Source organism: Falco punctatus, assembly GCF_963210335.1.
Source record: "Falco punctatus genome assembly, chromosome: 13".
Classification (NCBI taxonomy): domain Eukaryota; kingdom Metazoa; phylum Chordata; class Aves; order Falconiformes; family Falconidae; genus Falco; species Falco punctatus.
In genome coordinates this window covers 26,998,268-27,024,166 of record NC_137593.1, presented here as the reverse complement: position 1 = coordinate 27,024,166, position 25,899 = coordinate 26,998,268, and the positions used below count along the sequence as shown (strand labels likewise).

Here is a 25,899-nt window from a genome sequence, read left to right as displayed (position 1 = left end):
TTCCGTACAGCTGATAGGTTTGAGAATTACTTTGCTACCTCCCAGTGAGAACCAGACTTTCCTTAACATCCAGGGACACCACAGCTTCAGAAACAGCAGTTAAAGGTGCACTGCTGTCTGCCAGCTCACACACCAGATGACGGCTTAGATCACACAAAGACTAAGACTTTTTGAGCCCCCAGAAAATGTTTTAAGTATTTTTTAAATAGGTGGGTGGTCAAGACAGCAGCAAAGTAATTTCTCTCTCTTCACAGTTCATGTTTCTTCTTTTGGATTTGTCCTTTTTTATTATTATTATTTTTTTCTGGCTAAGGGTATTCTACTTTCTTTTTAAAAAAATATATCAGGTTTTATAATAGGTAATTAATTTGCTCAGCTCTTTGCCCTACCGTATTTCTGCAGACCGCCCTGTTGTTTTTTTTTCTCTTGCACAGAAAAATGACCTAGATTACTGGGTATATTCAATTCCACAGTTTATGGAAAAGAACATGATATACTGTGTTGCATTTTGATGCCCTAGGGTGGTGTATTTTGAGGTAATCTGCTGCCTAATGACAGAAATATTTACACTGCCAGAGAGAACCAGATAAGAATGTCCTGTAGCACGTCAGTACTCATGGCAGAAGTATTCCCAGCAGGAGCAAGCAGTTGTGTTCTGTCTGCACATGCCCACTCAATACCATTTATGAAGATACTGTCTATCATTTGATCCATTTTTTTTATTTTCTCAAGCTCTCCCAAAACTAAGGAAATTGGGTGCCAAGGAGATTATAGAAAGTTAAACATTCAGCAGTTTGGAAAAACTACAATTTCAGTTTCTATATAATCTTAACAACAAAAAAAAAGGTCTATTTCTTCATCCTTTTAAGTTAGATGCCATCACGATTAAGTACTCAAACGCCATCTGTCCCAGAGGACCCTGGGTTCAATCCTTTCACAGAAATAGACGGTAAGTAAAGTAGAGGCACACAAAGAAGGAAAAAGCATTTTCTTAATAATGCCTCTAATAGTCTTCTTAAACCAGTGTTAGGAACTGGTTTAAGAACCATGATTGCCTAGGTATCTAGACACACAATCACGGTTTCAAAACAGTTCCATGCATCAATGAGGCAGACGAAAATTAAGACTAGACAGTCTAATATCACACTTTTCTTTTTAAAGGTTTTTAAAATGTAATTATATTATAGTTTTACATATTTTAATTTATGCTCCCAGATCCACGGGAATAAAAAAAAAAACAACTTAAAAGGTGAGAAAGGCAGAACTAGAAACCCATATTCAAATGAGAAAGTAATCTATAAGAAACAAAAAGCCCTACAGACATTCATCTGAAACCTGGGAAAGAGGCAGGGTGAATGTACAAAACACACAGATCTCCCAAATTAAAGAAATCAACTTCTGTATCCGACCTCTGAAAGACTACACTGGAGCTACTACAAAGAGGTGTAAGAACTATGTCTTCCCTGTGCTTTAATTTGTATGTCTTCTCCAGCAGAATATGAAACACTGCTCATGAATCTCTTGCACTGCTGCCTCCTTTCTTTTTTGTAGTAGCCAGCTTCCAGGGAAGTTGATAATTTTAAGGTGACTTCTGTTCATATGAAATGGAAATAACTTATGAATGTTGCCTCAGCCTTTATTTTTTCAATATTTTAAGTACTGATCATAGAAAAAATTATCTCCTTATCAAAGCAAGGCAAAAATCAAGAAACCTGGGTAGCGGCTGGTGAGTTTTTCAGGTAGGGCCATTGAAAACCACACTGTTATGTGATCTTGTACTCTTAGAGGTTTTGCAATTTTAATTGGTTCTTATTCCATCTTTTATCAATATACTCCTTCCATTGCACTTCCCTCCTCCTTTCTGTGCCTCCCCAAATGTCTCTTTCTCTCCAGTCTCTCCCTTTTCATCCTTTGACACACGGCTCATCTGCCCCTGACTCTCCCCTGTGCCACCTACAATCTCTCATTCTATACGTTAAATATACATTACATTAATAAAAAAATATCACATATCACGTATACAGGGATATTAAACAGAATAGCTAGTGACTTAACAGACTCAGAACACCAAGGTGCTTCTGAGGCCTGCAACAAAAAATATTACAAAGCAAACAGAAGCAGGAGGGTAGCCTGATAGAATTCTTCTGTGCCTGGTCGACATGGAAAACTATGGTTTTTAAATCATAACACTGTAATTTAAAATCTGTCTGATATGAAAGAACATATTAATTTCAAAAAAGCTGAGGTATAAATATATGTTAAGGCCGCAGGCAGATGACTAGACCCTGGCCTGAGGTTAAGCTAACTGAGGAGGATGTGAGAAACCACTGGGCATGACATGAGAAATTGCTGGATGTGACAGATAAAAGTGTGAGAAGCTGCCATCAATCACAGACAGTGCTGTGAGGAATGGCTGGATTTCACAGCTGGTTAAAGGGAGTTACGTGAGAAATGGCTGGACTTCACAGCCACGAGAAGGGGACTGAGAGCTGCAAAGTGCAACCCTGCTAGATTCTGCTCTCCCATTGGAAGTGCTACTTTGTGGAAATGTTCTGCAAGGATTAGAACGTGCTCCAGAACATCCACTGCAATTATTCAAGGGATAATTTATTTTTAATTAAAACTCCCAGTAAAATAAAGATCTCCACCACACCTATAATCCTAATCCTCCAACCGGAGTTGACCTCCCTGCTGATTTGATAACTTGAAGCAATGACCTCCACCTCCTGCAGCATGCCTACTCGTGAGGCACACTGATGTTAAAAATGAAGTACACAGAGTAGCAGCTCGGCCCCTCAAAGCACCATGATGGCCATGTTTCCATGTCCGAGCTTTAATGACGGGAAGTGTAGTGTCTCTAGAGTAAAGTGTGGTCATGGCTGATTATACCAGTAAGCAGGATCTTCTTCCTGGTCAAGTTTTGTAACAACAAGATGTAATGTGAAAGTCTGGGGAAAGTTTGTAAAGTAGAAGATTGAGCACAACAGGTTTAGAGAGGGAAGACATCGCATACCTAATCTCTAAAGCATACAGGATACCCATAACAAGTAAATGCCGATGCAAATCAAGGTTAGATGCAGATCTTTGTCAGCTACAGCTAAAGTACAAGAACCAGCGGCAGCTAACTTCTTTCATTAGCGAAAGCTAAGATCTTTAACTGATCTTGTTCAGACTTCAACAAAAGGGACCAAGTCATCTCCTCAGTGTTAATATGGAGTTAATAATTGTCTAAAGTTACTGAAGAAATCATCTTTTTAAAGAGTCAGCTGTTAACTCCCAGTTATGCAAGTCATCAGAATGAACTTGCAAACTTTTAATGTTTTCCAGCATTGCTCCTTAAAAAAAAGCATAGCCTGAATCAGGATGCTGGAATTTAATGAGCATTTCAACAGAAAAGGTAGTCTCATCTGTTTTCCTTTGATAATGTCAGTGAAAGAGTTCAGAGCGAAACAAGTGCTTCTAGCGGTTTTGGTAGGAGTGGGAGGAAAGTTAGTCCCAGCTGCTGCCTGGTGTACAAAAGCCCCATGCAGTCAGAAGTGCAAAGTCCTGTTCTATTAGTGTTAAAAACGGGATCTGGAGTTGAGGGATACTCAAGCCTGTTGTCACCCAGCAGAGAGGCACGTTGTGGATACCATCAGTACTAAGAACCATGGTGAGACAGGAAAGAACCTCTGAATATAGAAGTTTTTGCTTCCGCCTGGCAGTTCTACAATTTTTTGAAGAAAAAGCTAAAGAGAACCTTGAAGACATTCTTCAGGGGAAAATGAATTGATAAGAACTCCACCAGTTGTGAAGCCAGCGATGTCTGTTAGGGACCCAGAGTTGTTCTCTTTCCTTCAAATATTGGGCAATGTAAATGGAAGACACATCTGGAAATCTCTTTTCCATTCTGCTTCAGGCACAAAGGTTCTCAGGAGTGATCTGAGGAGACTTGTCTTTCTTGTAATCACAAGAAAAACATCATGGAAACATTTCTCTTAATATATTCTAACGGAGACTGAAAACACGAAAAGAGCGTGAACCAAGCATACAGTTTGGGAGTATTGTATCCTAATTTAAGCAAATAACTTTCAACCAGCTTATTTCAAGGTAAGTAACAGGCAAGAAAAAACAGTCTTATAAATCAAAGATGATACGTTAAACATGCTTGGGTATTATAACACCAGCTACTCACAGTACACTCTGCTGTGTACAGTAATGCACAACACTTACCCTGTCATGTAGTGTCCAACCAACATATTTTAAATAACTATCATTCAGGAAGGCATCACTGTACATTTTCATCCACACACCAATTTCTTCAATACAGACAGCTCTAATCTCAGCAATAGCATCACTAATAAGGAAAAAAGAAAAGAAAAAATATTAACCAGATTACGGGTACAAAACATTTACTTCTCAATCCCATTGCCCTAGCTATAATATTTTGCTTTTACTTTTGATGAACTTCACTACGGAGGGCCTGTCACTGTTCTCACTGCCATGTCACTGATTTTCTGTTCCTTTATGTCCCTGAACTCATTGATCTATCTAGTAATTCAATATTTCTACATTCAGATATGATATTTCCATTGTGTCAAAAAATTGTCACCCTAGTTTGCTTCTTGTCTATTACTCCACCTTCTACCTTCCTCTTTTCAAACAGAATTATGAACCCAAGCTACAAAACCTCCTCTAGACAATCATTTCTGAAACACTGTCACTGACATTTGCTCAGCAGGCTTGACTCTCTCCAACTAGAGGTGTAGAACGATTGCAAGGTGGAAGAAGTTAGTCGGTTTAATCAAAGGAGCCTGCCAGATGGGCAGAATGGAACACGGTACATAAACAGATCTTGTTTCATGCACTGCATGAAAGCTGCTGCAACAAACCCAGGAGAATGTTTACATCTCAACATTGGTTTCGTCCAGTTTTCTTGCTTTTTTCTACATTCTGACTGTGGCAAGTGGTGGAAAAAGCAAAGACGTATCTCAGGCAGACTTATCAGCTGCTTATTGAGGAGGGGCACCAGGAAACTGTCTCGAGAGATCACCTAAAAAGATCAGGGATGGAAATGATTTCAATCTGATTGGCACTTTCCTGCCTGACTGACATAGAGCACGGCATATTTACTAATAATGATCGACGGCTAAACAACAGGAAAAGGGATTGGGGCCATCTGGCCCTTTAGTAATTTCATCTCTGAGGCATCTGTTACTATGAGAAATCACTTGTGCCACTCCAGCTGGAACTGCTTCACAGTTCAAAATTTCAGCTGTAATAAAAGAGGAACATAAAGAGCCACTGTACAGAAGAAGGGAATGTCTGGTGCTTTGCAAACACTGGCCTTGCTTATAATTGAGACTTTTGTTCTGTATTTTCATTTAAAAAATCTTTTTGGAAAAGTCATAAACATCAATTTAATTCCACACCACACCAACAGAACCCAAAAATGAAATCTAATTTATGGGGGGAAATTCTTTTTTAAAAATTAAAAGCTTCAAGCAAGAGAATAACTGCAAAATATGAGAAGTTGTATTTTTCCTACAGTCTTCAATTTTACAAAATATAAATAAAATGTACTCAATCTTACCTTCAAGATACTTAGTACATAAAGTCCATACACACAAAACCATGATTACTGCATATTGTAACTGCCTATGTACTTCCAATCTTCAGACTTGTCCACCTCAATAGGTGCCACTCTACTGTGTACGACCTTCCAGACACCAAGGTGAAAACCACAGCTCCTACACGAACACAGCCATCAAGCACGGTACCACACATGACTGTGTGTGAAACCTCCGCAGCCAAGTCTCCCATTTTTTCATTCAATTTCAATTTCAGGGAGGAAACTGTACTGATGTTAACAGCATAAAACATGCATTTCACACTAATGTATGAATGTGAGGGGTAAATATGTAGGAATGCCCTCAAACCGCTGTCATTGTCTCTCTTTGCCTATGTGAAACACGCTGGTTCTATCAACTTCTGACTAGTATCATTAAAAAAGTTCTATCAAACTCCCTGAAGACTCTGTGACCTCAAAACCAAAGTAACTGTCAATCCACAATGTAGACAAGCCGCAAGACAAGCAGAGTAGGGCATTAAATAAGCTGGTTTCCTCAAACAGGTTTCAGGTGCTGTAAGGACGAATGTGCTAAAGTACTACATTCAAAGGTTTGCACTATAAAACCTGCATTTAATATGGGGAATGGAGTCACAAGACAAGTTTTAATTAAAATTATTAATATATTCATATATATATATAAAATTGTATATTACTCATACCAAACTTATATATATATAAAATTGTATGTTACTTATACCAAACTAGATTAGCAATTCTTTTACATGGAATTATTTTAAAACTATTTTAAAAACAAAATTTAGCTAGAAGGAATCAGAATGCAAGACATAAAGAACAGTCTAAAAGACCAATAAGCATGAATCAAAAAAAAAAAGTAGGGGGACCCACATATGCAGCAACACAAAACAGCCATGAAGACACTTCCACTAGGGGATGACAGTCCTCACATCCAAGTAGGTTATTTCACCACCTTATAAATTTACTAACTGTGAAGCATTTTAGAAGGATTTAGTGGCAATCCCAAAAAGAACCCAACTGTCAACAGCTATTTAATCATGCAGCACAGCCAGCCAAAAATCAGGAAAATTTATCTTTTCTGTAAGAATGCATTTGGGCTTCCCTAGGCAGACAGTGAAAAACTGATTCTTGATTCAAAAGCTTCTCAGGGATCTCTAGGCACTATGGACAAACACTCACTCCAAGCTGCTATTTATAATCATTAAAAAAAAAAAAAAAAAAAAAAAAAGGAAAAAAGGAAGAATAAAGCTATTCAACTAATTACAAGATTTAGTATAAGAACTTAACATCTTCAGTGTAATTGAAAATGGGAAAGAATCATGCATAAAGCATGTGAGATGAGCAAACAGACTCAGTTTGCTGGAGAGTCAGAAGAATTTGTGAGACACCTATTTCCCAATCCATCACAATCTTCCAGGTAACTGTATTACCAATAAGAATCATTTGTCTTCTTGCAAGAATCACTAACGCAGATTCCATGCCCATATGATGCTGTATCAAACACGCATGATACAGCCAAAAGGCCTGTATACCTTTGCTAAGCATGTGATCAACTGCCTGGTATTTAACTACAATTCTTAAGACTTTTTACACACTTGAATTGTTTACTTTCTTTGAAAATATATACTATTTGTGGATGACATGAGAACATATCAACACTAACCATACCAGCATTGGAAGTACTTTTGGAATAAATAATGCATTATTAATTATCTTAATTATAAATTAGTGACATACATTTGTATTACTTGCCAAATGATTCTAGAAAGAAACAGAATCTAGTCCAGCACAGAAACTAAAATTAATGCTGGATCTTCAAATATTGGACACATCCTTCTTTTCAGCATAAACTAACAAGTAATGTCTATGTGGTGAATGGGAAACACTTCGCATAACTCTTTGCAGAAAATTCACAACCTATATTCCCACTCTTAGTAAAGAGGCCCCCCATGATTCAATTTTGTAAAGAAGATTTGACAAAAGGGCATCAGGTAAGAAATTTACTGTTCCTTTTAAAATTTTGAGTTGACGAAGCAGGCCCATAAAACGTAGGACAAACCATAGCAAACAGTGCCGAGAAATAGGTTTCACTAGTGCCACTTCAGCATGTATTTCATGCCAAATTATACTCATGTATTTTGATTAAGGCCAAAAGTATTTAGGACCTTGAAACACAGAGTCTATAATGGCTAATTGGGATATGTCAGGTGTTGACCAGTATGCTCCTCTGGGTCTTGCTGGAGTGGCTGCCATTTGTAACTCCAGGGTTCTCTCAGTCTGTTTGATCACAAACTCGTTTAGGTTTAGACCAAAACTGAAAGCAATTTAAGCTAACCTGGCTGATCTGCACTGAAATGGATGCTTAAATTCTTAAAAGTGTTACCAGTGTTGAGGACAAACACCCAAGGCAAGAGATGGAGATGACCTGCAGCGCAGTAACTGCTTCACTTCAAGACTTCCTGAAGCTTCAAAGGATGCCTGACTACACTCCTACTGCATGTTTGCTTGCCCAATATAACCACTGGAGCTGTTGCTTCTCACATCTTGCTTAAGATGATAACTTTCAGAAGAACATGGTACTTGTTACTCGACATGCAAAATGGTTATGAACAGAAAAAAAAGATGTTTCAGTCAAAGGGTTGGGATAACAGTTAGTTTATGAGAAAACTTTCTAACAAGGACAGAAACGAGGGTCATTCACCTGCCTTTGGTGTTCTTTGAGATGGAATCTCAAATTCCCACTCAAGGGACACGAAATGGTGCAGCTCTACAATAATACACTATTGCCAACTGGACTAAATTACACCTGTGTCTTGTACTGCTTGACAGTTTCTAAATAAGAGGAAGATGTGGTTATAAGGAGAACTGGACAAAATGTCTTTTCTACTTTTTTCTATAACTCTCTCATCTCTGGGGCTGAATTGGAACCCCATATGGGAAGAAGGTTAAGAAAAATGAGAGCGCAGAGCTCACTGCCAAAAATTCCGGTGAATGGTCACTACATATCCCACTCCTGGGAGAGGCTGGTAAGCAGCACTCCCGTTTCTAAGTAATTCCACACAGAGTGCTACTTAAATAGCTATTTCAATAACGTGTTACTAAGCTGATTATCCAACCTTCTTGCGACTAAGGAATTGTATTGTTTGAAAACATGACTTGAATTTCAAGATGAAGCTCTACGTATCTCTAAAACCAGTGTTCCTCAAAGACATACCACACTAATAACTTTGCTTGTATTAAGTATGATACATGGCTTTGTAGGAAAGAGAGAAGTATGTGTTTTTAAACTTAATATTAAGCTCAAACGCATTTAGGTACAAAGACGTAACTTCGTGTCTTTCTCTTTTTTTATGCCTATAAGTGACAAATAGTCTCTTCTTTCTATTCTGTTTTTTCAACATACATAAAAACATAATGCGTTTTCTTGTCACATGAGATAAACGTTTCACCGCCTTTTGGTAACACATTTAGAGGGGAGGAAAAAGGATTTTTCTATAGTTTTGTCTGGATTTTCATTTCCCTATACTGACTTGGTTTTATTCATCTTGGTCTCTTACTTGCTTCCTCACCAGACTTTCACCTAATATCCCCTCTCCCTTTGTTTCATGCAACACTTGTTTCCCAGAGTGGAGCTCACATGTAACTTGTCACCATCATCCTATTTACTCAGTAGGAGGGAAAGCAGCACCTTGGAAGGAGAGAGAAACATCTTCTCCATAAAGACAGCACCTAGATTTGGCAAGTTTTACCTTAATTATCAGTACTGCCAACATAATACCTCAGGACAGTCTCACTGCATTGCTTAAATTCACAAAAGCATCATGTCCATCAGTCTGAGGATCCCCATTCAGATCTGCCTGAAATTAAAACTGCAATAGTTCTGTTTTGCTGGACATTCACATCCAGAGGAACAGCTCTCTGACCATTCAAAACAAAGATATGAAGTAGGTCTTGAATAAAAATTCTCTGAATCTTACCCTCTGGAAGTGAAACGGACATGCAGGGAAGTAGCAAAACCAAAATTTTGACATCTCAGATAACAGCAGAGAGTGAAGAATGTTTTATAAATACTTGTTACATCTGAGAAGCTATGTGCCAATAATCCTAGATTCAAAGTAATCTGTGATATGCAGATATAACTGAAATGAACGAATAGGCTTCCCTTCCCTTTTTTTTAATATACATGTACCTTGCAAACAATTCTCAGCTTGTTTAATTTCAGACACACAAAAAAAGATTACTTTTAAGATCCCTGACCCACAAATATATAGCATCTCATTACTACACACCAAAGTTGTTATTCATACAGACACAAAACTGGTTGTTTTGTGATCAGGACCTCTGAACATCACCACATCCAAGCCCCTACAGATGCCTTGTACAATCAATTTTTTAGTATTTTCAAGAACTGATACTCTACTCCTGCTCTGGACAACTTGCTCTTGAGTCTGGTTACCCTCATGGCCCTGCAGTCCTATTTACCACAGTCACCATCTCCGCTCTTTTACACACACCAACATGAGCTCAGCAACTTGACTCTTAACTGAATTTACTCTTACATCTCCCCTTTGATGCCAACTTTCAGTTTTAAAGGTGACAAAACCCAGAATCAATGAACAACCAAATATGTCATAAAGCAACACACAAAAAGTCAGAAAAAGCGATTCACAAAAGAGATAAGGAGAAATGCAGTAAGGTAGGTACATCTCCTCTGCATTTATTAAGAATATTGCAATCTTTGAGCAAAAGTGCTGTTACTAACTAATGTGACTAACATTACAACCAGAAAACTGTTCAGTTATTTCTGCAAATTTTTTTTTTTTTTTTTTTAATGTGAGATGTGAGCATTGCAATCTTCCAGTAAATTGGCAGCCTATCTACAGAAAGATGTAACCTTACCGCTAGGCTAGCTTACTAAAAGGAAGACAGCTACATTCTGAATGAAAGAGTTTTGGGCTTTTTGTTTAGATCAAGCACTTCCTATTTAAATTACAAAGGTCACTAAGCATGAATCACTGTGGCAGTCTGAATCACATTATGGGAAGGGATTTATTCTCTAGGAATAATTAAAATAACGTTCTTTTGAAATTATTACCGCTTGTACATAGTCTAAGGACTGTAAAATGATGTCAAGTTTATAAATCATTTGAACTATTAGAGAGAAGGAATGCTTAAGAAACATAATGGGAGCAGGTAGTAGTTTGAAATCCTCTCCTTTTTTTCTCCCTCCCAGTCCTGGTTTTGTCTTCTATTAGCTGGTTTTAATAGAGGTATTTTTTCCCCCATATGCTCTTGCACAGCTGTGACCACAGAAATTTTAATGTATGTTCTCTGCTGTCTGCAGATTACTCATATTTCGGTGTATGCTCTAACAGACTCTCTTAGGAGCTTCACAGAGGTTAAGGAAGCCAGACGGATGATGACTCCTCACACAAGCGGCTTTTGGGGCAGACCTGGAAGCAGTTACATTTTCTGATCCTCTCTAAACTGTGACAGAAGCGGTGCCACTCACCCTGCTCAGAGCACACCACAACTTGACTGATATTACCAGAATCTTCAGTGGTCTAACAGTGTCAGCCTGGGCATCTTTTTTTCAGGGCATGGACAAGCGGTGTTTATTTATTTGGCCTCTCCCTTGTTACAGCAATATTTGAGAATCAGGGTTTTACTAATGGTGACAGGAGGCATGAAAAGAAACTGTGGTTACAAAAGGAGGATTTATAAAGAAAAAGGAAAAAAACCCAGGAACAGCATGCAGACCACCAAAAGGTAGAGTTTCTCCAATACCATCCAAGAAATGAGCTACTAGGAAAACATTTTAAAGTGACTTCTTGTTTGCTACAACACCCTAAATTCTGGAGGGATAAAAACTCTTTGCACTTAATTTCTTCAAACTTATTACCTATGCACTACAAAAGCTACTTTCATAACAAAATACTGTGAGTGCTACACTGAGCTAACTCAGACTCTGTATACCCATCCTTCTGGTGCCAAGCAGCGCAAGGCTTACGGACCATAAACTATAAACTTTCAAGTATCATGCTTGGGTACTGAAGATGCACACTCCAACTCCACGGTGTTGTTCACGCTCACATATTTCTCAGCACGAGCCCCTTCCAGTTTTCCTACACGCTTTTCTCCGTATTTACAATTATCCCTCTGCTCAACTGAACTATGGGCTCTTCTTTACCTTCTAACCCTCTTCTCATACATCCTTTCTTGTTTTCTGCCACTTGTCTAAAAGATTTCATAAATTATAAAGTTTTACGCAAGAATTTAAATCTGAAAGGTTAATTGCATAGTTTAGTATCCTTGAATTTTATCTTTTGACTTCAGTAAGTCAATTAACATTTAAAGAGCTGGTTACACCGAAATGCTGCAGATGCTCTGAGGTATCTTATGATGCAAAACAACCTTAAATCTATTTTAAAAGACTACTGCTCTCTGATAAAGCACACTCCAAAACAGCATGCACCAGGCCAAATCTACTGATTTGCACAATGCTAAAATAAACAGAAGTGCACACATGTCACTGCAATTATTTTTTAACGTTCTTGCTACAAACGTCCAAAACAATTGATGAACAAAAAAATACATGTTAACCAGAATTAAGGCTTTTGCTTGCCTTTAAGTAATTTAAAGAGGAAAAAGCCTAAAGTTGCAGCTGTGGCTAAAGTATATATGGTGGAAGCATCAGAAATTTGCTATTTACACCTAAGACATACAAAAGGAAATGCAGAGTAGAGGCACTCAGCAACCAAACCTGCCATTTTAGGATACACAGTGATCATTTGATCATTCTTAAGATATGTCATGTTTGTGCTCCCATCTTGGACAACTTTTCTTTTCAAAACACAAAGATGCAAATTCCATGACTCCCACAATTCTTTAAAGCTGTTTTACTGAACTACAATAAAGTTGCGTGGATGGCTCTGCTGTGTAATTAATAGGTGTTACACTTATATTTTTTTCCATAACTTCAGTGGTTTTGATACTGCTTTTGTGGCATCTAGAATATTACATCAGAAGAAAAATCAACACAGAAACTGCACTTGACATTATTTATGATTATACTTTGTTAGCAGAATCTACTGTAACATGCATTTTCTTACCGGTATCTATGAACAAATATACCCTTAAAAATAGAGTTCATCATATTTTCGATTTCATCTTGGTTTTCTTGTAGCTGAAAAAAAAAAAAAAAAACAAAAATAAAAGATCACTGCTTATTATAATTTGATATTCTACAATTCCTTATTGGGAAACATTAGAAGACCATGGAAGAGCACTTAGTTAAAGGTATTAGTAGATTTGTCATTTTCTACTTTTCTAGCACATGCTTATACTGTGTGCATATACATACATATATACACATATATATATGCAATGCCTTAATGGAAGAAAGTCTACATTCTCTACAAATATCAAGTAATTTAGTTTCATATTAGTCCTCTGAAGTGGTCATGACCTTTTTTTGCTACTGAAATTTAGACAAGTAGAAACTACATGTTCAGTGATGGTTAAACATATAGAACTGTAAGTGAGTGACAGCTGCAGAAACAAAGCTGGTTACAGATAAGCAAACCCCTCTGAAAAATTCAATGTCCTATTTAAGGAAAGTACTTAAAGACGTTCTCAATCTTAAGTACAAGTGTCAGTTGCTTTAACTTCAGCACCCATGATAACTGAGCTTCTTAATCAGGAAGCTTTCCATAATCAGAGCGTGGGTGCTTGACACTGGAGCATACCTGACATCCAGGTCTTCGATTGCAAAAAACAAACCAAACCCAAATGAAAAAGGTGTCATGAGCATGTTTTTACATATAAGACTTTTTTAAATAAAACTTCAAAGCTCCTGCGTAATACAATCACATTTTGTAATACTTTGCGTCAATGAATATGTTAACACATTCTAAAGGAACATCTTGGAATCAATTGAAGTATTCTTATATTATCAGCTTTCGTACTAAACTAAATAAGTATGACTTAATTACACCAAAATGCAGCTTTGTTAAATAAGATGACAATAATTTTATACAAACAGCTTTTGGAGCAGAACTGCTGCTACACTCAAACCCCATCATTCTTCCATCAAGGTGTTTCTTAATGTCAAAGCAGAATACCACAATATGAGTGAATGTAAATTTTTCCACATTTTCAGTATGAAAACCACAACAGAGCCTTGCTAGCACAGAGCGAATATATGCATAAAATAACAAAACCTGTATAATTATGGACATACATATTTAACAGATAAAACATCTTAAAGCCAGAGGAAGCATTACGATCAGCTGTTTTGACTTCCTGCATAGTATGAACTCATAAACACTTTCACCTAGGGGTTTATATTTTTCAAGCCATGTTTGTAAATATTTCTAAAGTATCTTCCAAATAAGATCTAAAGCAGCTTACAAAACTCAGTAAGTTAAGTCTCCCGGTTTCCTAAAATGTAAGGAGATGCTGCCTCCATTTTGCATACGGGGTACTGAGAGGTCTTGACTAAGTTGTCAAGCCCCTGCCAAAGAAATTGATGTCATAGTAAAAGGGATTATGTACAAAGGGAGAAGTTGGGAGCCCACCAGCTCTGCCTATACCAAAAGGCCGGTACACAAAAGAAGCACATTTAGACATGGCTTCTGGGAGAAGCACTATTTTCAGCATCAGCTCAATCCAAACATGCACAGACTAAATGCTTGTTCAAGAATACACAACCCAAAAGGCAGCTCCAACTTCTAACCCCTCCTCAGCTGGCTGCCTTCACAGACTACAGGCAGGCAAACATCCACAGAAACATGGGGCTAAGGACCACCTCTCACAGACTGTGGAGTCAAATGAGGATGGGAACGGACCAAGAAGCCTCGGGAGGCTTTCTGAAAAACTACTGAGGCCCTGAAAAGGCATTGGGAAGCTCCCTGAGAACTCTGGGTATGAATTGTTAATCCAGAAACACACCACAAAAGAGATGTAGGAGAGACTGAACTTCCTGAGCCATGATAAGATTAAAATACTGAAGAAAAGGGTACTTTGACATTTCTTTGAGTGCAAAATGGAGCAGCACCTTACAAGACTAAGTGGCACAGATGAGGGGATAGCATGGACAGCTTCCTCCCTCTTTCTGCATGCAATTTACAGCTTGCTATAAACATGGTAAGTTATCGGCTACATAACTGACCTAAAGACCCAGGTGCTGGGGCAGAGCTGGCGTACAAGCAGAATCAGAGATTCAGTAGGTCCATGTAAGATCCCTTTTGCTTTTGTGTGCTAACATTTAAAAGATACAATTCTCAAATGAAATTTAGATTCAGTAATGAATTAGTAATTATTTGAAAAATCAGAATTTTCTCCAAAACTGTAATTGCTGCTTAGATCATGTACTTAATTTGAGTGCTTAACTGTGGGCATCTTGACAGAGCATTTGTATCTGCGGATTCTTGCTTTTTCCAACACAAAAGTGATATAACGCTCATCCCCTTTAAACCTAAGTAAAAATAAGGGAAGCATTCTTCTGTTGATTCTGTGAGCATTTTGTGAAGCTCAAAAAGACATGTATGACAAGCACAAAATTTGAGTTACTGCTGGCAGCAACTAAAACAAAACTTCCTCTATTCTGTGGCAGATTGCTATATAAATCATCCAGTTTAGTTGAAAATCTCATTGACGAGAACAGACCTTCACGCACTGCTCTCACATTAGGCATGTCGAAGATGACAGGAGAACGGAACACTTCAGAGCAAGTGTTTCATCTCTTCTGCTTCAGGTTAATTTGCCACATCTAGCTTGTGAATTGTCCCTTTACAACTTCATGAAGATACTGTATGCGCTTATGGGGGTTTATTATGATGGCACTACATCAAAAGAATCAACTAAGAAAGTGCCAGCACAGAATACTACTGCAAATTCAGCATATTTAAACATGGGAAATATACAGCATTACGCTGGGACTTCTTACACAGAGCCATTATGCCATCTGATCCTAATAAACCTCCTCTGTACGGGTCCCCCCTACTATGTTTAACACCATGTACCTGAGGACGTAGTCACCACTACGCCTCTCTGACTTACTCCTGTGCCACGTTGTGATTATAGTGAATAGTGATGTGAGAGAGCCTGACCACATGTATCAGAAGTTCAGGTTTGCTAAATGTCCATTCTCCTTTCAGGGTTCCACAGCCCCCTGCTAGCCTGGGCATCATGGCTCCCAAGTCCCCCCAGAGCAATTACATACTGCATCTCCAAAAGACATTGAAAAGAACAGCTGAAGAAACCGGGACAGAAGATGTCCATAGACACAGAGATACTAAATCAAGTTAATCAGTGTAATTAGTGACTTTGTCCTTCTCTGGAAATTCAAAGCAACAACGCACAAATGTGGAAGAGAAACCATGCTCCAGCTACATTAACAAAGCAATTCTGCTTTCTAAATGCTTTCAGGCTGCATTAAATTTAATATTTAATTTAAAATGTTTCTCTTGCAGTTTGGGCAGGAGAGATTGTTCTTGCTTTGTACCTTAATGCATAACTTTTAAGAATTATGAAAGCCAAGTAAAATTGTGTTACAGATCACAGGGATAAAATAAAAATACATAATTGTAATTATCCCCAGACAAAGACTATAAAGTCAAGCAATTTTGAGCCAGTCATACCTAAACGAATCCAAGGTGCACACAGGTAAAGCACCCAGACCTCCTTAATTTGCCTTGGAGTAAAACAGTGGTGGAGGAAATAGATTAAAAACTAATATATTAAAAATAATCAATTTAAATTGTCATATATACTTCAAATTTTCAATCAATCCTGTATCTTTACAGATTATGGCTGTCTGGGTGTTTATTTATTAATTTTCTACTTGTCATCTTCGAATTTCTTTTAAGTACAACTCTAAAACTGAATTTCCTGGGATATAATACTTTATTTAGGGATGATTACAGCAACCCTCTAATGGTTTTGCTCACCTAATGCCAAACTGGTACTTACTAAAAGCGACTTTAATGTCTCCCTAGCTTCTTCTCCCTGAGACCAGGTGCTATAGACCCCACTCCAGTGTTTCTTGAAAGTGGCTACAAAAAGAAGTACTAATGAGACACTATGTAATAATTGCAGTGATCAAAGGGAGAAATGGGCAGCATAGTGAGGAACTATATGTGATCCTCTTTTCAGAATCTTTTTGCATAATCAAAACAGTTACTACTTATAACTCGAGACTTAATTTTCTTCCTCCCTGGTCATATATACAAGCCTGAGAATAGAAATTATCCTCTGCGTGCAGAACAGCACACAAAGTCAACTGAATGTGTTAATACAGGATTTTAAAATGTAACCCAAGTAATATGCTTGAGATCACACAAATAGAACTGCAGAACTAATCTCTTGTTTCTCACTATGGTACTCAAGTCACAAACCACCCTGGTCTTTCTGTTGGAGGGAACACACATGAACCAGGAAAAAAATAATCATCTTTTCACTTGCCTCTTTTCTTTTCTGAAGCAGCAGCTCCAATCTTTCATTAGCTCTTTTGCCAATCATTTTGTTTCTCTCAGCTTCATACTGCCTCTGTGTATTATCCTGATGAATGCTCAGGTTTAAGGCAACATTCACAAGAGCAGTCATAAGCTTCATAGCTGCAAAGGCAGAAGACAGAATATGACTCTTTACCGCTCATCAGAGCTAAAAAAATATTTCCTCAGCAGATCCATACTCACAGAAAATAACCAACTCGACCCTCACACAAAGCCATCTCGAAAGGCACTTCCCACCCAACAATACCCAGGACACTTGGCTCATCTAAAGATCCCAAAAGAGAGTACATATACCACATTGTGCTCCAGGCAACGTTCTTTGCCACCTTCTCCAGAAAATTATGCAAGTTCTGAGCGTGTAAGGTCAGTGAGCAAGCATGCGAATCTGCAGGATCAGTGTACACTATGAAGCCAGCTACTATGGAGTTACGCATATTTCTCTACTGAAAAGTATCATTATAGATGTTTCCATACTAAGGGCAACTCTTAACCAACAGCTTCTGAGGATTACTCAATTTACAAGGGACCACAGCACAGTTTCTCTGAAACTTAGTCTGACACTGCACTGAAGTCAAGTGTATAGTTGCATAAAAATACAATTAAAAAATTATCTACCCCTTTATATGCATTTTCACACATACTGGATATAACATTGTTTACATCTATTTTACCGTATTAATTTACTTTCACAAAAATAGTAATAAGGGTCTTTCCCATGTTCTGTGTGGTTACATGGCATATCACAATTTACAATACTGAAAACAGCAAAATAATATAACAAACTATCACATCCTCTCTGGCTAAATATGCAGCGTTGTCTTCAAGGTAGAAAAGCAACTACAGAAATGGAGAAGTGACGCTACTGTTAGGGTAACTCTTTGTCTTATCTTGCTGTTGCTCAAAGCTGGTAACTCTAGAAGCACCGACACGTACTTCTTGCCTTAAGTTTCTCGCTATAGTGAATAATTTCTCATACAAATTGGCTAGCACAGAGGAAAACTGAAAACAAAGACCTCAAAAACATTATTTCAAGAATAAATTAAATTCTAAAAATGTGTTTTCCTATGACTTTATTGAGACTGAGCTCCATGGCATCATGCTGACCTCTGCTCTGCAGGACAGCGATATAATTAAATGTGCAAAAACTAGCTTGAAGGAAATATTCAGAATCAAAACAAAAGCTCTCAAACTTGTTAAAACAAATAAACAATTAAATTAATGGCATGCATTATCACTGGAAAATGCTGGAGATCTTTGACAGCTCCTATTCCTAATGTAAGCACCAGATACATATATATGTAATGCAAGAAGCCAGCAGCGGCTTAAAGAGCTGAAGCTAGTGGTGATGAACCTCAGCTTTAGCATTCCTTTACACTTGCTTGAAATTTCTGGCTACATAATCCATTCCAAATGGCAGCAACTATTTCTTCCAGACAGGACAGGTTTTGAGTGACGTCTCTAACGTATGGTGCTGTTTCCTGTCTTCTCAATCAAGCCTCTCATACTTTCCAAACATCTGTCCCCCACAAGGATGAACCAACCAATGTAAGAGACCAGAGTGCACACCTCACTCCATAATCTCTCTCCTGTGAACCCATCAACCACAGTCTAGGCAAACAGCAAATCAAAATCACCTGGAATTTAAGACAGTATCAGGTGGAAATGAACACAATTTCCATCTCAATTTAAGTAATAGGCACAGATTTCCAACCAGTTATCTGCAGTTCAAAGTGTTCACCTTTGATTAATGACTTTGTAGAGGCAAACTGTACACCTGGAAATTTATGCTTGCAAAATTCATGTTTTTACCATCCCGTTAACCAAGTAAGATGAAGAATGCAAGGTGACAGGTTTCCAAAAGAGTTTAGTCACTGTGAGTTGAAGGTTTTTGTTTTCAATTTTAAAATCAGGCTCCAATCAAATCTGAAGCTGGTATTTCAGTATCGTTGGAAATCTGCCTCTTACTTAGATTCATAGCAAGAGATGAAATTTTAAAGAAATTCTGATTGAATTTGTTGGACACTGGGTATTACGCTTGGAAACCTGAATAAAATTCTAAGCAGCTGGTTGTGGAAAGACTAAATCAGTAATACCGGCAGTAGAAAAATTCAACTTATAACAAACTTCTCCTACAGAGGCTTCAAATATTTGACATGATCTGTGATCAATGTAGGGAGAAAAATCTTCCAATAAGATCTATTTTCAGCACATGAGAGGAGCAGAAAGGTATCACCTGACATAACCAGCTTTAGACACCTACATGCCAGCCACCCTAGTACTGTCTCGTAACTGGAGAAAAACAGTGACTTCTAGAGAGCAATCCATCCAACCATGCAGGAGACATCTCATAGAGGTCTGATGAAATACGCTAGAAAAGCCTGTTTCTATCCAATGATACACCCAGGGCTTTCCTTAGCTGTAGGTGGGCCATGTTGAAAGGTGCCGAGCGGCTGGAGCTAGAAGACAGTGAGACCTTCAACTATGGCCCAGTGCTCTCAAACCTAATGCTTCTCAGGAGTGAAGGCACAGACTTTATTTTCTGGTGGACTGAAACTCTCTGATAATACAGTTTTCTTGACAGGTATTTAGAATAAATTTGTATTCTAAAATACAAAATTATTAAGACATTTTGTACAACAAACACCCAATAACAAAATACAAGCCATAAGCATGTCACACTTGCTTTACAGGGTATGCCAGGAATCTCTGAGACTAAGTGCCTCCACATACTCCTTTCCAAACAAAAAAAGCATATTTTAAGTACAGTTATACCATATATAGTACTTGGATTTGATCAAGCTTTCTGGAGTTCTCAGTGTTGGTCAAACTCCACCTAAAAATTAGGAGTAATTCTCGAAGTGGCCAAATAGTAGCAACTTCTTTGAAAAAACTCTTCTCTATGCTAGCTTACTTACCAGCTAATGTACTGGTGTGCCTGAAAGCCCGGACCTGGGAATCTGACAAACCAGTCAGAAGAGAGATCACTGTGTCCATCATGTATTCATCATAGATGATGCTATACTGACACTGTCGAATGAGCACTCCAATGAACTCGCAGAAGTTGGATCGAAACTTCTTCCACTGTGGCCCAGGCATAGTAAGTGGATAATCACCACTGTCCTGAAGAACAAAAAAAATGAAAATATGAAATATTAGAAGTCTCCCCATTAATTTTATTGTTGTTGTAGCCATCACAGTCTAAAAGTCTATGCTAAACACCACCTTTTTCCTTCAAGCCAATGGAGAACAGCAAATAAAACCAAACACATTATTCTTCAATAAACAAAGAAGCTTGTTGGCATGAAACCGTTTTTACTAAGATTGCATTATAACTGTTCCAGACTTGCAATATTAGCTCTGTACAGTCCAAAATATGTGTCAAGACTCAGTTATTTTCCTTGTGTCCTGGCTTAGGAAGTGGGGGGAAAGGATGAGAAAGGAATATTTCAAAGTATTTAAGATCGAAACCTAAAGAAAGGTTTGTGTGATTGAAGGTTTGTGTCATTCTCCATCCCCACTTCAAGTTCATGCTAATATTCTAATCAACTGGCTGCTCCTCCCCACAAACTTTGCTTTACTCAAGTTTACAATTGAGATATTATCAAAAGTAAACATTGCCCTTTTTTGATCTTATACACTTACCCTGTTTCTAGTGGTAAAACTTTGCTTCTGACAGAAGTAGAAGAGATTTTACTACATATTCATATACCCCATACAGTTTCATGCACCCCCTCTTCCCAAGATTACTGCAAGATTAGAGCACGCATGTGAACACTCAATTTGTTTAACTCCTCTTCAACTCTGCTCTTACTATTCTCACTTGAAACAATATTGCATTTCAGTGAGACTGCCCTCCCTCAAGTTAGTAAATGCTTTTTTTCCTCTTCAGTGAAAAAGACTGGATATAATCTCCCTGGTGATCTGATTTGTAAGCCAATTTCAGATTATCCAAAACGTCAAGGCAATAATGGTCCATCCTGAATCAGTCCCCCAAGATAAGAAGTCAGCAGTATCAAAGTTAAATCCACTTGCACACATTTGTCCTGTGTTTTTTGTGAAGAACAAGCACTTTTATTCTCTCAAGACTTATCACCCAGACTGAACCACATAAAGCCAGTAACATAAACATAGAGGAGATGTAATCAAATAACCTTTTACCTAAACTTCATAAATTATATTCCCCTGCAGCAAAAAACCCCTACCAATTTAACCAAGTCACACACATTTGAATCATACTAAAAAAAACAACCACAATTGCAAAGTGCTCAAATGTTAGAAAAATGTTAGAAAAAGACAAGAAAAAGGCAGTCTTGATGACCTTACTGTCTCATACAGTGAATACTAAATGGCATTATTTTAACGAGCAATATCTTTACTTCTAACTTTGAACGTCCAATTTGAGAAAAATAGAGGCTTTAGTTTAAAATACATCAGAGGGTTGTAAAGCTCCTGGCATGAAGATATCTCCTGGCATTTTCAATTGTTGCTGTGAGTCCTCTGAACTTCTGTAAATCAGCCCAATGTGTTATGTAGTAGAATCCCAGATAAACACAATCTAAAATACGCAGCAGTATCATTAGCTGTGCCCTGTGTTTCCAAGTATTTGTTGTTTATGCCTAATGCTCTTGCTAGTGAATTTCAGCAAGGTACAGTGTCTTGCCATGTAAATACAAGCCCTGCATTAGTCTCACATTTATACAAGTTTAGGACTGAAATTAAAACGCTAAAGCTTTCTGCTCAGAGTTTTCCTGACAGTAACTCCATATGAACAGCCCAGACTCATTTTCTTCTCCCTGTTTACACCTTATTTTCAGAAATAATCTCCAGACTAAGCCCCTGCCTGCACAGTACCTGTGGGAACTCTGCATGTGAATTTACATACATAAAATATATTTCTAGGTATGTATACATAATTTTTTTTGTAACAGATCCTCAGAATCTCTAGTTTGTGTGTAACTACTCACATTTGTATGACATATTTTTAACTTACAATTACATATTAGACAACAGTTTTGAAAAGCATATGAAGACTGCAGCAAGAGCATCTCATCTGGTTGAAACTGGAAGAATAAATTTATAATAAAGCCATGTTATTGGATGTTTTATTCCTGAAAACCAATAAAAATGTGATATATCAGTGACACTGACATGACACTTCATGGTCCAATGGTTAGAAAACTCAAACCAAACCAAGTTTTTGTTCACCTGCTAACTCTAGCACAAGAATTATGAGGGAATTCATCTACAAAATGCCTGTACTCATGAGCCAAGCACCCAAATAGTGCAGCCGATGGATGTCCATAAAATTCCCTGTCTCAAACTGAACTTGTGGCAGCAATGAACAGTTACTTCCATCATTTAAATCCTGCGCAAGCATTCTTCAACTTACGATGAGGAAAATCAATGCTTCAATCCCTGCCATAAATGCAGAAATCATGACAAGCAGGCAGGTGATTACTGCAGCACTGATAGAACAGTCCAACAATCTTGATAAAGTAAAGAAAGCAGCAAATCTGAACTTCTCAATAGAGATGAAGATGTTTTCTGGGCAGCATACTGTGCTAATGAATATAATGTAAGATTTTGCTCTAGCTGATACTACACGTACTTTTCTTTTTTTTTTCCTATTAGCTCTAGACTTGTAGAAATGATTTGTCATGTCACAAATATGACAACAGGTACCTTACATCACCTACACACATGTACCACTGAGCACTAGCCCCTTTCAACCCTAAGCTGATACAAAAGACTTGGCATTTTAGGTATGTTTTGGTACAGGGAAGAAAATACACTAACAAGGGGATAGTCTCCATCTGAAAATAGCAATCTAAAGATGACAATGAAGGTAGGTTCTGATGGGCTGATAAACTACCCCATTTTCATAAGAGCATCACGAGCTTTCTCCTTCACTCCCACGCAGTCAGACCATTACCTTCTCAGACTGACATGGGATTTAGGGGCACGAGGGGACAGCAGGGCAAGGGAAATGCTCTGGTGGCAACAGCCCTGGGCAAATGCTTTGTCTCAGGATGCCATGGGAGGGATGGACACTGGGATTTAGGAATTCCAGGGTACTAGAAGAGGTATTACATGTGAAATGGCAACAGCAAAATTTAGAATGAAGAACTGAGGGCTGTTACCAGCTGTACAGAAAATGGTGGTGCTTTACTGAGAAAAATGGATGACCCCTCGGCCTAGCCACCACTGTTCGTCTCCTGACTCCCTTTCTTTCATTGTTTAACACAGACTTACAAAATATAAAGAAATCCAGTGGCAGGATGAACCCAAGGAAGCAGTCTAGTTGGTCAGCACCAAGTCAGGGAGCACAGTCAAGGGTACTGCTGGAAGAAGGCAAGAAGTAGATCTACCTGCGTTCTCTTCTCCTTTCTCCAGCAAGAGAAGAAAGGTTGGGCAGGATCATGCAGCTCTGCCAAATCTAGCCTGAGCTGCCTTCAATCAAAGGACTGTCACTGGGAAATGGTGCCTGCTACCAACAGCTCTCCCAGAAATAAACAATTGTTGTTCTGACTTTTTAGGTGGTGGACACTAAACAGAGGGCCAAAAAGTGTACTAATGCTATACCAACCACAATTCTACAACCTGCTGAAGACCAAGAATGATTTTTGTTGTTTCATTATGTGTTTTACCCTGAACAGTAATATAAGCTGCTCTTATTCTAAAAGCTTGTATCTTGGCAGGTCTTTTATTTTGACTATGACATCCTGCTAAGCACAGGCCAACCTGAAATACTATGACTAGCAGTATGAACACAGGTCATTTAACATGTAACATTAAAAAGGCCATATAACAATTATAAACTTACTATGCTGGGATCATCTGATATATGAACATTGGAAAACTGCAAAAAATTCTAAAATGTTTTCAACTGTTAACAGGGTATGAGTTCATTCCAGATTTCAAAATATTCACCAGGTTGTGGTCTAAGACTAACAATTTCATGCTTTCGTACTAAAACCCACAAATTCTTTCACAGATCCACTCAAGTGTTAAAGGCAGAAGCTAGAACGGAAACTTTCTGTTAGAACTGTAAAACTTGTGAAAAGTTTTAGGTAATGAAGAAAGAAAGCTTACATACCAGTAACTGTTAACTCTTTGAGATATGTTGCTTATATCTACACTCATACTGTCACAAGGAAAAGAGTTTTTTCCTCCTTTGAGAAAAAACTTTGACTGTTTTAAATTTTTTTTTGAGAAATACTTTCTTCCGTCAACTGTGGGACAATCATCCCTTGGGCAAAATCAGCGTTCTTCAGCTTTTGGACAGTGCCGTGGCCATTTTATTTTGTACAGTGAGGCCAGACTAAAGACAATATCCAATTCTGCTTTTAAATTACACTAGCAAAAATTCACTGCATTGCATTAACTTTGGTTAGGTGATGTTTTAAGAAGTGAAATTAATTCAGTTAGAATGTAGCATGAATTGATACCATCCTTTTGATTGTCACTGTACACCTACATTTTATTCACTGTACCTTATCCCACCAGTACACAAAAGCCCTGACTGAATACCTGAGTACATCAAAAGGAGCGTTCACATGGCCATTAAGTATATAGTTAAATGTTTTGTTGTTCAAGGCCATGAACAAGATGGAAATTTTGCAGAGTAAATCCTGAAAAATACTAGTGCTCATTTTCATAGCTCTCCTGCTTAACTTTTTGAATCACAGCCTTGGCATTCCATCTAGAAGTGATCACAAAGAGACACTGCTGTGATAGTACACTTACGCCCTTAAACTGGCTAATTCACAAACTTTTCCATACCAGTATTTCAGCATCCAGGGCCTACTCAATCCACAACACTGAGTTTGCAAGATAAATGACTATAACTACCTTTTCCAATTATTTTATTACTTTTTGAGTTTCATTATTCTTCTTTCCTAAAGCTCATGCTGGCTTGTTATTCCTCATCCACCAGTTTAAATCGCTGCTTTGCTTGACAGTACAATTTCTGATACTGAGACATTGCTTATCCACTGGTTTCTTGCCCACTGCATTTTTATATTAAAAGAAAAGTATATTGTAATATCTTTTGTAATTTTAAAAGAACTGTTTGTATACTATACCTCATCAAATTCTTCTGTCATTTTCCTTATGATTTCTGCATTTTGCATGTTCCTGAACATTTCAATTCTTACAGTACCTGTAATGTAATGAAGGAACAAAAGAAATTAACACAACACATTTTCTGTTACATTAAAGTATCAATGTTTTTCTGGTGCTAAACTTACAGCTTAAAAATATGTATGAAAGGGTATATAACGCAATAATAACAGGAATGCATTGAACAAAACTGCCTCTTGAAGAAGTGGGTAAAAAAACCACAATCACCTGTCTTGAAAAGTGCTGTCAGACTAGGAGTTAGCAAAATTTTCCATCTTTTTACAACTGAGTGAGTGTGATACAGAAGTGATAGCAATGTAGGACTCATGCCATGTCTGCAGTTGCACAGTGCTTTTAATTTTGTTTGCAAAATAAAATGAAGACCATCTTTCAGTTCCACAGCCACTGCTAGTAATTCCCCACTTTTTACGATGAGTCACCTGGATTATAGATATACCATGACCTCTATGCAGAGACACAGTAGTGGGTTTCAAACCGCTTAGCTCAGGACCAGCACAGCTTATTGACACAGCCACAGCATTGTGGGAATGAGCTACAGCACCTGCAGACCGGAGCTAGCACAGCTGCATCATGTGCTGCTACAGTCAGCAAGCTTTTCCAAAACTAAAGGCTCCAAAGGGCTCAGTCAAGATGTGAGCCAGCTCAGGGCCAAAA

At 38.0% G+C, this 25,899-nt stretch overlaps 1 protein-coding gene across 4 annotated transcripts in view; it reads right to left on the bottom strand.

The window, feature by feature from the left end:
• The window catches only part of STAG1 (STAG1 cohesin complex component), a 199,549-nt gene that overhangs the window by 69,412 nt on the left and 104,238 nt on the right, over positions 1-25,899 (bottom strand). For all 4 annotated transcript variants that reach the window (XM_080409718.1, XM_080409721.1, XM_080409720.1 and 1 more), the window contains exons 6-10: positions 25,188-25,264; positions 20,019-20,223; positions 17,054-17,205; positions 12,700-12,773; positions 4,213-4,336 (exon numbers count right to left, since the gene is read on the bottom strand). In XM_080409718.1, the coding sequence (XP_080265844.1) occupies positions 4,213-4,336; positions 12,700-12,773; positions 17,054-17,205; positions 20,019-20,223; positions 25,188-25,264 (632 nt within the window). The remainder of the gene's footprint in view (positions 1-4,212; positions 4,337-12,699; positions 12,774-17,053; positions 17,206-20,018; positions 20,224-25,187; positions 25,265-25,899) is intronic.